This window comes from Furipterus horrens, unplaced genomic scaffold (genome assembly GCF_987537825.1).
Source record: "Furipterus horrens unplaced genomic scaffold, mFurHor1.1.pri manual_scaffold_2, whole genome shotgun sequence".
Classification (NCBI taxonomy): Eukaryota; Metazoa; Chordata; class Mammalia; order Chiroptera; family Furipteridae; genus Furipterus; species Furipterus horrens.
In genome coordinates, this window is record NW_028327172.1 from 64,799,907 (window position 1) to 64,813,327 (window position 13,421).

General features: G+C 35.6%; 1 protein-coding gene across 1 annotated transcript in view; it reads left to right on the top strand.

Annotated features, from left to right (window-relative positions):
* Nucleotides 1-1,700: 1,700 nt before the first annotated feature.
* Nucleotides 1,701-13,421, top strand: part of TRPC6 (transient receptor potential cation channel subfamily C member 6) — a 55,645-nt gene continuing 43,924 nt past the window's right edge. Inside the window, exons 1-2 of the mRNA XM_090267325.1 lie at nucleotides 1,701-1,912; nucleotides 7,630-8,404. Of these exons, the coding sequence (XP_090123451.1) occupies nucleotides 1,701-1,912; nucleotides 7,630-8,404 (987 nt within the window). The remainder of the gene's footprint in view (nucleotides 1,913-7,629; nucleotides 8,405-13,421) is intronic.

Genomic DNA, 13,421 nt, shown 5'->3' on the forward strand with positions numbered 1-13,421 from the left:
TTATTTATTATTATTTTTTTAATTTTATTTTTTGTTATTCAATTACAGTTGTCCCATTTTTCTCCCATTGCTCCCCCCTCCCAGCCCATCCCTTCTCCCACAATTATATCCTTCCCCGTTGTCCATGTCCATGAGTCATTCATATACGTTCCTTGACCTGACCCTTCCCTTACTTATCCCCCTTCTCTCCCTCCCCCCTCCCCCCTACTGACTACTATTCTAGTCTTTGCTTATTTAGTTCGTTTGTTTGTGTTGCTCTTTAGTTTCCTGTATTGGGTGATATCATATGGTATTTTGTTTTCTTTGCCTGGCTTATTTCACTAAGCATAATTGTGGATCAAAAAACTGTGGTACATCTACACAATGGAATACTATGTAGCAGAAAGAAAGAAGGAACTCCTTCCATTTGCGACAACATGGATGGAATTAGAGAGAATTATGCTTAGTGAAATAAGCCAGGGGAAAGAGAAGCTATTTAATAGCTGCTACTTAGCTTTCATTTTGTTTATTAGGCAGAACATCTTCAAACTGCAAGGCATTGAACGAATATGATTAAGAAGGATTTAAAATCATAATAAATGAGGGATCAAATTACTTTAAGCTGAATTTCACAATCACCAATATCATAGTAACCCTGCAAAATAACTACTATCCCTCTCCTGCCTCACCCATCCATTGTATAACCAAGAATCTGCGGCTCAGAGAGGGGACACAGCTCATTTTTGGCAGAGTCAGGACTCCCAGCAAAGCCTGTCTTTCATCAGAACTATATTCTTCCCAATATTTCCCATGGCTCCCCAGAGTTGCCTCAAGTCTAGATCCCTAAGGACTCAGTTCTCAGCAACCCTAAATTTATTCTTAAGTTTTCTAAACTCAGGACCTTGAATTATAGAAGCTCCAAAAACCTCATAACAGAACTCCTTGAGCTGAAGACCCAAAACTTGAGTCCTGAAGTTTGAATCTCCTAAACTGGAATCTTTCAGCCCTAAGGAGTAAGTCATAAGTGCAGAGCTGAGAACAGCAATGGAATCCAGACTCCAGCTTCTAACCCCGGACCTTCAACTTTCAGTTAAATTGAGCCAGGAATCAGAAGGCCCTTTGGGGAGGAAACTCCTGTACATTCCAGCTGTAATATACATCTTTCTGTTTTCTCTGGATTATTGATTTATACAAGTGTGGTTCTCTCTGCCTGGAGGGTTTCTTCTTGTCTTTCCTCTCTGCTAACTTCTCCCTCATTCTTGGAATAAGAGACATCTATTCGTACTTCAAACAGTTGGATCTAGCCCCTGTGCTAGAGGTTGAGAGCATGTTCCAGAGCTATCATTTAAATCCATTTATTTAGCAACATTATCTCTGACAGTCAGCAGTTTGGCTTGTGCTATATGCACACTTTTAGTAATTTTAAATGTTTCTATGACATCACACCCTCCTTCTCACCCTCAGAATCAGAGTTGTTCATTTTAAGTCTCATGTGAGCTTCAACATAAAGTGCAGATAAATGAATCTTAAAGGCTTGTTATTTAAAGATAATGGACTGCTTGAAGTTGAATGTGGGTGTCTTTCCTGACAGCTTAGAGAAGGGAAAAAAAGCTCAGGAAGGTGAGAACTGATGATGCATCAGTGACTCATAATAAAAAAATTTATATACTTATCATTTTCTCTGTGCAAATGTTTCATCAGTGATTTTGAAGGGATTAATCATGGCAGGCCAATTCTCTGATAGAGTGTGTGCTGAGTGCTGTTTTCTTGGCTTCCTGGTCCACTCTCCACCATTTGCATACTGTCCTCTGCCTGGGCAGATAGCAGACCTGTGTGGACTACATGAATATGCTCCAGTGTCCCCAGATTTTGGTTGCAGCTGTATGCAGCTCATGGGAGGCCCCTGTGGGATAGTAAAGGACAGGAGAGTGAGGTCAGGGTGTCAATTCCCCTGGCTCTCTTCTTGAGTGTTGGTTATTACCCTCTTAAATGTCAGACACTCTGTTTAAGTACGCTGTTTAACTTCTGGTAACTACTCCCTCCTTATGCCCCTTTTAGATCTACTCTTATACTGGCCTAGACCTGAGTATTGCAGGCCACCATGCTGAATTTCCCTAACTTCTGCCCACATATTCCTAGAATCTCTTCACTAAACTTCTCAGATTACCCAATTTAGGTATGCTATCTTTTTCCTGCCTGGAATCTGTCTTACACAGAAGTTATCTGTGGAATGGGAAAATATGCTTTATGATGGCTTTTGATAATAGAAGCAAAGGGTTTAAATCTCTTTCTCTGATGACATAATTGGGATACATTTTGCTTATAACACACACAAACTTTAATATTCCCAAGAGTCCTCAATTAAAATAAACGTACGCACCCAGAGAACTACTCAAGAACATTTCAAAGGAGGACTATGTAACACATGAAATAAATTAAACAAAACAGCAGGCTGAAAAGAAACAATGATAGTTCAGACTTTTGTTGTTTTATAAAAAGTCATGTTTCTATAACTGTCCCATTATTTACTCATGTTTTTATTCTCTCACATAGTTAGGTTTCTAATTTATACACACATTGGTGATAAAAATAAACAAGGTAAAAATATGTAACATGCACAAGACATTTTTCAGTCACACTTTTGCTGGTTCCCAACTAAAGGTGACGAACAGTTCAGGTTGATTTGCTTGTAAAGTAATAAGGCGTTCAGAGTGGTGTGATGCATGACTGATCAAATGGAAACTTAGTATTTGATGAAATGGGAGGAGTCCATTGGGAAAATCAGAGCTGATTGAATAAAGGATTGCTATCAAGAAAACTATCTGAGGCTGAAAGAGGTTTAGTAATGTGCTGTGAAGATGGGTGATAATGCTCTGTAGTCAATGTCAAGGGTAGGCAGAAAGAGCAGGAGAGATGAGAGAATACGAGTTCTGCCTTTAAAGACAAGAAAATCTCCATTTCTGGATCAAAGACAAATCAGGAAGATGTCATTTAAAATATGCCTTTTAACTTCCTGCATTTCCTGTTGAGTTTGCTGCTTATTTTAAACGAGTATAAAATACTATGTATACACCAGGAAATTCTGTGTTTCAAATTTTACGTTTTGTTTCTTTTTGTTTGTGTGGTTGTACATAGTAATGATTTGCTGTCAGTTTAATAGAGAACAAACAGGCTTTGAACTTTATTCCTTTGACAAGAGAGATTCATGCATTTGACAATTATGTTCAAAGTACTTGCAATGTGTCTTTCTGTGCATTGGATATCCGGTGGTGAATAAGGCAAAAATATTCTTTGCTCTCAGGAGACAAAGGAAAACTACTTTAATTGGTTAGTGCTCCCTCACCTTGGAGAAAGGGAGACAGGTATGTGACCAGAGGTTAAGTAGACAGTAATAATGGTCTCATTTTTATAAAATTAGAATAAAACTCCTTTTATCATTCAACTCCCTAAAATAGTCTACAAAACTGCTAGTTGTGTTGATTGTTAATTTCTAAATATCCAAGTCAATTTCTTTTCCATGGATAATGTGTATGTAATAAAATATGTTTCCTTTATTTTTCACCTTCCTAGGATGAGTTTAAAAGCCTACTCTTCTGGCTTTTCCATGCTGCCTGGAATAGTTATGTGCCATATACATTTCTAACAGTTCTGCTTTAGTAGAATTGTGGCTTAATTCAGGTCTTTTTAAGTATTCTTGAGGAAAATAATAAAAGTAAGGCTAGATGCTTCATACAGAGTTTAGCTTGTATAGGAGGAGCAGCTTCATTTGGTAAAGATGCCTCATATTTGAACAGCAAGTACAGGAAATTACTGCACATGCTCTGGACTCAAGTACACAATCCATTTGACTCAGAGACTAACTGGTGTTGCTGGAATTTTCAGTAGAGATGGATTATTCCATCTCTCACTATCTGGCACAATAAGCACTATTTTACCAGCAAAAAGATTCAGGAAAATGAGGTATATAAATACTGTTGATTTTTCATAACCTAATCAATATTTGAGTACCATGGGGCAGTAGCTAGTTACACTCTGTTCTACAACTGGTATTTATATGTATTTTGTGTGTGATTAAACAAATTTTAAAAATACAGACATGAAAATGTATGTAACTGAACATTCAACCATGCTAAATATGGCTACCTGGATGAAGAAAAATTCTTAGTAAATATTTTTCTTAAATAGAAGAGGCGACTTTGTAAAAGTGTTCCTTTAGCTGGAATGAAACTACCTCTTTTATAGGCATAGTGTTTTGCACTGTTTTCTAGTAGATGATTTTCTAGGTTGCATAGGTAATTAATGTAGAATGCTATAATACATAACCTTATGAAATTCATTCTCAGAGAGGTAATATAACCTTGTGATGTTTAGTATTTTCTTGAAAGGCTTTAAATATTTGTTACTTAAAAGGTTGTTTTACACATTTTGCTTTTGCATCTGAAAGTTGGGGTTTAAGCAACAGCACTTGTGACAAAATAGTATACATGGAGCCTTTTGCTCTTCTTAGGGAAGACAAGGAGTAGTCATCTTCCTAACTCAATCATAAATGCCTCTATAAACATTCCGCATCTTGTTTTACTGTTGACAGTGTTTGAGAGGATGATAATTTGGGTATTTTTTAAAAAAATCATGATGTCACTGCATATGATTAATATTTGTGGTCCCAACGAAATAGACAGGAGATGCTTTAAAACTGAAGATAATATTTTCTATGGAAATGTCTTTGCTGTTCCTTCAAAAGGATGAAAGTTATAGATATGAAAGTCATGATAGTTTAGAAGGAAATAGGAAAGACTATTAAGATTAGTGGGTTGTTAAAACAGATTTTGCCATTATTCAAATAAATTTAAATCATATATTGTTATTTTAAGATTTTAGAATTAAAGATTTCAAAACTCAGGCTTATTCTACCTCAGTGTAAATTTTGAGGTGTTATATGAACAAATAAAACTTTGGGAACCAGATTAAAAATTAAGACATGAATATAGCTACTGATTATATTTGTTCTTTCCAAAAAATAAAAAATAAAAACCATTTATACCAATTACCATTGGAATTCTTGCCTTTTCATGGGTTTTCTAATTGAGTAACAGCTAAAAAATGATAAAGTCACTGTTTTCTTATTTATATAAAGGCACATTCCTTTAGTTATAAAAAACAATAAAACCTAAATTTAAGCACTTTCCGTATGATAATTTCAATGGACCCTGTAAATAATTATGTGACATAAGCTGGAACAATTATTTCTCCCATTTTTAAGAAGAAAGAGAGCAAAAAACAGGCTTAGTTCTTGGTCTTTTGGTACTTTGTATTATTTTGTGTCAATTTTATGTCTTTTTTTTTTAGTTACATGAAAAGTTTTATTGCAAGTGCTCATTCTCATCACTTTCCTCTCACTTTTATAAATTCCCTAATCCTTGCTCTTTTCTCCATTAATTTTAAATAATTTTTATCAAAGCATTATCTATGTTCAGCAGACAACCCCCTTCCAATTATTGAACTTCCTCTTGTGTACAACCCAAACTATAGAATCTAATATATACAGAAGACAAAAAAGGAAGTGAAAGGTGAAAGAGGTTATTTGTAGCCAGAAAAGTGACTGACAGAGAGAAAGGAAGAGAGCTCAGAAGTTCAGGGGTAAGATGATGGATGGTTGCTCATGTAACAATTTTGGGGGACTTCTCATCTCTTCTACCTCATCTATCTTGTTAACTCAGAAATAATGCTGCTGTTCTGGAAACTCACCTCTTAAGAATCACCTACTAAAATCAACAGTAGAATCTGGCTAATTCTGAGGGAAAATTCTACTGTCTTTGAAAAATATTAGAATTAATAATTATTTGTTTAAATGAAAAGAATAGTATAGAGAACAAAGAAAACTAACAAAAAGCAACTTAGGAGTAAGTTCTCTGAAGTATTCTGATCTGTGTACTCTTTATCACAATATCTCCAGAATTAGATAGGACAAGATACTATGTTTTTGAAGGTAGAAAAAGTGTTATATAAAGAAACATTTAAAGAACAAAAAGATGTTTTTGAAAAATAAAAACATAAGATATATTAGGATCATAAAATTAAAGCAATACCCCAGAGTATAATGTAAAACAGTAAGTAATTAGAAAATAAGAAAAAAATAAAAAATTTAGAAGTAAGTCCAGAGTGTCCAACATCCAAAAGAGTTCCAGAAAAACCACTAAAAGCAGGAAACAAATTAATCAGAAAATAAGCAAAAAATGTTTCTCAGAAAAGGACGTATTTTTCCAGATTAAAAGGTTTACTGCATGTTCAGAACTATGGAGGAAAAGAGATCCCATCCAATAAAAAGATCATGTAATTTTAGGTCAACAAAAAGAAAATATCCAGAATCATACTTCTCAATGGCAACTACAAAAACTAGAATCTAGCAGAACAAGACTTTCAAAGTTATTGTCAACCTAGAATTCTCTACCCAGCCAAACTATTAATTAAGGTTGGCAATAAAGTCATGTTTGGACTTGTAAAATTTCAAGAAATTTACCTCCCATGTATGCTTTCTCAGTCAGTTACTGGAAGATATGCTGTACTAGACCACAGGAATAAACTAAGAAAAAGGAGGATCTGGGGTACAGAAAACAAGAAACCCAACATAAAAGCCAAACAAAGAGAATCCTTGGAATGATGCCAAAAGGAAGATTCAAAGAGAACATACACTCATCAAATCTAGACAGCAACCAGTCCAGTTAGCAACAGATCAGAAGATTACAGAAGAGATTCTTCAAGAAGCTAAAACTGAAAAAACACATAGTATGTTGAATATATTAAAGGAAGGTTTACAGAAGAATTCTTCCCACCTACAATCTTGATCACAATTGCATCAAATTCCCAATAATGTTTAGAACAACACCTAGCAGAATCGAAGCATTAATGTTCCCTTTTAATGAAATCTATGTTGTAGCATATGATTGATCCCTGTCCTGGAGAAAGCTCTCCACCTGCACCTGATCCCTGTTTTACCTTCCTGAACACACTCTCACATGACTCCTACTCATCCTTTTATTTTTGACAAGTTACCTTCTCCTAGAAGCTAGGCTAGATGACCCTGCTATAGGTTTATCATGATAATTAAATAGCTGACAACAAGGTATTGTGGTAAATGTCCATTTTCCCTTTAGGCTACAAGACTTATAAGGACGTAAAACTTTCTCTTTTTTTTTACACATTGGTTATTCTGGGCCTTATATAATGTCTAACCCTGGCATAAGGACTCAAGTCTGGGTTGATTTGAATGGATTTACTATTTTCCTGCTTTCAAAAGAATATTTTCACACTCTATATTATAATGGTGACCGATTGTGGGTCTTTTGTATATCTACACCATCTGTGATTGAAAAACACATATTAATCTCTGTGTGATTGGCACAAGAGATTATGGGAATTGCTGGTCTTAACCCTAAATTAGAATGTTAAAATGTGCAAAGTGCTTGGCTTTCTTAAAGGAAAAGTTCTTGGAATCCATTAACTAGTAAATGCATCTTCATTTTATATTATAGCTGGTCTAGAGACAATGAGACAACATCTAATATACTGCAGGATTGCATTAGATGGTAAGTCATTTGGCACACTAAATTGCTCTTAATATGATTTGTTCACAATTTTTCTATGTTATTACAGCCGAGGCACCGACAACAGACTGGCCCACCGGCGGCAGACAATCCTCCGTGAGAAGGGGAGAAGGCTAGCTAACCGAGGACCAGCATACATGTTTAATGATCGCTCAACAAGCCTATCTGCTGAGGAGGAGCGCTTTTTAGATGCGGCTGAATATGGCAACATCCCAGTGGTGAGAAAGATGTTGGAAGAATGCCTCTCACTCAATGTTAACTGTGTTGATTACATGGGCCAGAATGCCCTGCAGCTGGCAGTGGCCAACGAGCACCTGGAAATTACAGAACTTCTACTCAAGAAAGAAAATCTCTCTCGTGTTGGGGATGCCTTGCTTCTAGCTATTAGTAAAGGCTATGTACGGATTGTGGAAGCCATTCTCAATCATCCAGCTTTTGCTGAAGGAAAGAGGTTAGCAACCAGCCCCAGCCAGTCTGAACTCCATCAAGATGATTTTTATGCTTATGATGAAGATGGCACACGGTTCTCCCATGATGTGACGCCAGTCATTCTGGCTGCCCACTGCCAGGAATATGAAATTGTGCACACCCTGCTACGGAAGGGTGCTCGGATTGAACGGCCACATGATTATTTCTGCAAATGCAGTGAATGCAACCAGAAACAGAAACACGATTCCTTTAGCCATTCCAGATCTAGGATTAATGCCTATAAAGGTCTGGCAAGTCCAGCTTACCTGTCATTGTCTAGTGAAGATCCAGTCATGACAGCTTTAGAACTTAGTAATGAGCTAGCAGTGCTGGCCAACATTGAGAAAGAGTTCAAGGTAAGTCTTTCACATCAGGACTTCACCCTCCATAAGTCAAGGTATACACACTTCCACTGTGTACTCAGTATGGTGCTAGTTACTGTCGTCAGTAGGTAATTTGATATTTTTTTCAACAAGCTCCTTGTTATAATTATATGCAGTAAAAGTGATTGCTACCATTTAGAGATATTCTGTTATATACTAGACATTTTACAGTTATTATGTATAATCTTTATCACAACCTTGAAAAGATATTAGTTCCTTTTCAGATGGAGAAATGGAGGTATAGAAAGGTTAAGTAAGGCCCAAGGTCAACAACTGGTAAATGACAGAGCTGGGATCAGAATCCAGGTGTGCTGTACTCTAAAACCCAGGTTCTTTCGCCTATAAAACCCTTTGTGTATTCAGAGCACGTGATCCATACTGCTGAGGTCAGAAAGATGAACAAGCTGAGGAAACAACCTCTTCTCTAACGTTCATAATAGCTACAGCTTTCCTCTTTCTGTCTAATTTCCTCCTCAAATGTGATTCCTAATGTTATTGCTTTCTATCATAGTCTTTCATAATCATTATATATGTGAAGCTTTATGTATGTATATATGAAATATACATATATATAATTTTTTACTTTAATTTCTTATCACCATTAGGCTCTGGGTATTAAAATATTCTGGAAAGAATTAATTTTACATCTTTTTGTGCATTTGAACAAAACTACATAAATCAAACACCATTTTTTAATATAACAAATATACACAAATCCTGAAAAATAAACTTGACTGTTATGACACAAATTCTTATCGGAAATAAATTTTTAGTGGGATTAATCATGTCTACACTTTTGTTATGTATTTAATGAAAGAGAAAGGCATATCCTGCTAAAAATATTTTGATAAGTAAGCCAGCATGTTACTTTAGTTTTTGCTAATATGCTATATAAATTATTTTTAATTTTATGGTATAAAATTAAAAGAGGGTTTACTGTAGGTAGAATAAATATTTCTTGGTATGATTTGATAACTACCTTAATAAATTACACATATTGAATCTGAAAAAATCACCTAAAAGTTTTATCTATGTGTGTTAGCCAATGTCCTGTGAAAATTTTGAGTCTGGAAACTATTCCAAGTCACATTAAAAAGAATCATCCTTAGTAGTCTTTTCCTATGTTGGCCATTTGAGATGATTTTCATTCTACCTAATGATACATCCTAAGTATAAGTATTCAGACTAATTTAAAAGATTCACACCCACTAAATAAAATAAATAACAAATAAAAGATTCACACATTTAAGTACATGAAAATTTTATTTTTGTATTCAATATACCTTATAGTCAATATTCACTGACTGTCACTTAAGAGGGATGCATTTTTTGACAATTGTTGGATAATGAAGAGGAAAATACATTAAACAAAAGTTGTCATTGTTCCTATTACCACATGGTGCCATATTTCTAAATTCAGAACATTCTAACATGAACCAGCACATTGTATTTCCATCACTGAGTTTTACTTTCAACAGAACTGTGTACTAGGGTTTGTACGAGGGCAGGGAAATTCAGGGACCTTTCAGGATGTGTGGTACTGGGATTAATCATTAAAGGGAGATTACTTATTGCTGCCTACATGGGTGGGTAAAAGTGGGGAGATTTTTGGAAAAGGGCAAAAGATATATTTTGAAGGAAATTACCTTTAGGAAAGTTGAGGATCTAGAAATTGATTCCCTTAAAGCTATCAATGTTCTGGGATCCCATGGAAAGTCTTTGCATATCTGTTTGAAGGCATCTGATCTACTTTGTGAGTCAGAGAATGTGAACTTTCACAAAGATTTCTGTAAGATCTAACATATAGCTTTTCTAAGCTCCTCCCAGGTTCTTTCTTTCCATTAATGAAAGAGGCCAGAGTTGTTGCTACTGAGTATCATGGGCAATTTAATCTTGCTCCTTGAATCTCCTAAACCAAATGAATTGCATTTATCACTAGGTCTGTAGCTGGTTCCATGCAGAGACACAACCAGACTACAGCAGAGAAATCTAACAATTAGGTGAAGCCATAGGAATAAGAAAGAAACTAATAAACTTGAGGAATTGCATGTCTTTGAAGAGAATGGGGAGAAACTAGATTCATAATTTTTCACCCATTCAAATTCAATTTTTGTATTGAATTTTTTTCAGCCACCTTAAACTTTGGCTAAGCCTAAATTTTAAAACAAATACCAAGTCAATAAAAAAAGGAACACCCAGAACATAACTTTTTGATAACAAGAAAGCATGACTGCTTGGCTTCTCTCCTTGACTCAAGATGAAGTTCAGATAAGGTAGAATAATCTTACAGATAAAGAGATCAACACCAGAGATGGTTTTGTCAGCAAATTTATTCTCCCAAATTTCTAATTTCTTTCGAGCATCTCATTATGTACATATGACATATCTCTAAATTTTTTTTGAACGTATTGATATTTTAGGTTGCTTGTGGCAACAATGTTTTCTTTACCCTAAAGTCACCTCTTTTATACTTCAGGGATTGTCATCTTCCCTGTCACTCTGGAGAAGCAGCTTTTCTGGAGCTTTTGCAGATCTTTCATGTCTTCCTGGGATCTGTGCCTAAACCTGCACATGACCCTCCAGATGTCTCTGCTGTTGACTTTGAGAAAGGGGAAGGTAGAGCAACTCCTGCTTCGTCTGTTTTTAAACTGTTGCTAATGTTCTGGTATTCAGATGTTCAGAAATGTTTGGCATTGTTTGAAAGAAATATCCTTTAAGAAATTGATTGAGCTGAAAAGTAGTTTTTGTTAGCAAAAAGGCAGTATGACTGCTGTCAAACCTTAGCAGAGTGACAAAGGTGTCACTTTAGCAAAAGTCCTAAGTAACCTACAAGGCAAAGCATAGCATCAGAAGCCCAGTGCTGGTATCCAGACCAAAGAGGAATGAGGACATGTACCGTTCCTGAGCTGTATGAATTATTCTAAGTGAGTTACACTCTAACTTTATGATACAGCAACATTTAAGTTCTAATTAGGAGGAATTAGCAAAAACCTAGAAAATATAGTGACCTTTCTAAGATTATATAAAGTAGTGGAGCAAAAATGAAAATCCAGGTATGTTTTGTTTCCAGCCATGTTCCTATCTTTACATCACTCAACAACATTTTTGATTATCTACCATGTGCCACACGCTGTTCTAGGATGTAAGGGCTCAAAGATGATTAAGATCTGTAGTAGTCTTTGCTCTGAAGGATATTTGAATCTACTCAAGAGAGGCAGATATGTAAACAAATAAATGCACTAAAGTGTATGAGTGTGTGTGTATGTTCTTGCTTTTAAATTTCCTATCCTAATTTGAATTAGATGGACAGAGAAAATCTCATTGTGACAGAATTTTAGATGTAAGGCAAGTCAGCACTAATGGAGGGAAGTTCAGTGCAGCAATTTGCATCATAAGAGGCCTCAGCCCCGGAAACCACATTTACTTCATTGCTCCTTTGCCAGCTCAGTGGGACCTGAGAATTTTATGCTAAGGGAACAAGAAAAGCTGGTTATCAAATACTGTGTTAAATTAGATATGTAGCCACAGATGATGGCAACAGTCAACATGCAAATCAGTAGCACCTGCCATATCTAATTCACATTTGAAATTGTATCTCATCTCTTTACCTTTTCTCTAGAGTAGTGTAACGTTTATATACCTTGCAACCCTGCCTGGAAGGTCCTGTATAAATACTTGCTAATCATCACATCCGCTGTAACAGAGCTCAATGATCAATGTGACGCTTAGTGACACTAATTCTAAGAACAAGAAAGACCCCATGTTACATGTGATCCCAAGAAGCATGGCTGGCTAACAGATAATAATATTCAATATATACCTTAACCTTCAAGTATATAATGCTATATTACAAAACACCTGTCTTAGTAAGACTATGGTGTCTATCACACAACTAGTGCATAGGATATTTGTTAAAGAATGCATGAAGATGCTGCCCGGGAATCCCAACATGCTCTATATTTGTTAGCACAACGTTGTGCTGAGGGAATGAGAACACCTGAATGTTGTTTATGGATACAATAATAATCCTAATAATTACCAGGAAGTTGGCATCTATATTTGGTATAATTTTCACAGCACCCTGAAAATGGGCACTGGTGTTATCCTCATTTTACACATGAGAATTTTGAGAACTTAAGGGGTTAAGTCATTTGCCTAAAGCAATGCCATTAGTTTCAAAGTGGTTGCTCCTAATTTCAAACCCAGGTCTGCCCTTCTCCAAAGCCCAGAGTGCTGATTAATAAAAGAATTAAGGCATGCTTTTTCCCTGTTAATTTTTATGAAGTAAGCTTCATTTTTTGTATAGAAGGAAGAGCCAGACATTAGAGTACAGATCTTAACATCTACTATGTAATATGCAATTAAGATGAACCTTTGAAAAGATAATTTTAACAGGGACATTTTTATGTCTTATAATCTCTAAGTTCTGTCCTATGAGCCCTTTATCAGTCATCTTTTCTCAACTCAAAGGTTAATAGGCGAGCACCCTCTTCTGATTTTATAGGGTATGGTGTGGATGTGTGACCCAGAGACATGACCCGGCATTAAACCAACATGCCAGCTTCACTTCTCTTTCCAAGGAACCAAAATCACTGCTGCATCCGGCTAATGAACTGCTGCCAGCCTTTCATTGTAAATGAGTTTACATGTCCACTTGAGAGATCTTAAAACATGAAAACCTTTGTAAATGGATTTCCAAGGTGAAAAAAGCATTTATTTCTAAAAGCAGAGTCTTATTCTTCCCTTTTTTTTGTGAAAATGAGTTTTGGGATTTTATTTTCCTTGAGAATTAGCAGTAAATTGGAAACAAGGTATTAAACAACACAAAGCTCCTGCAGTTTACTTTTTCCATCAATGTGGCTTCTCCTAAAAAGCATTACCCCAAGTTGATGGATCATATTCTCTTTTTCAATGTCTAATTTCACCATTAGCCTTTTTAGAATTTTACAGAGTATTAATTTTGACCATTACATTTTTGACTTTAAAATGA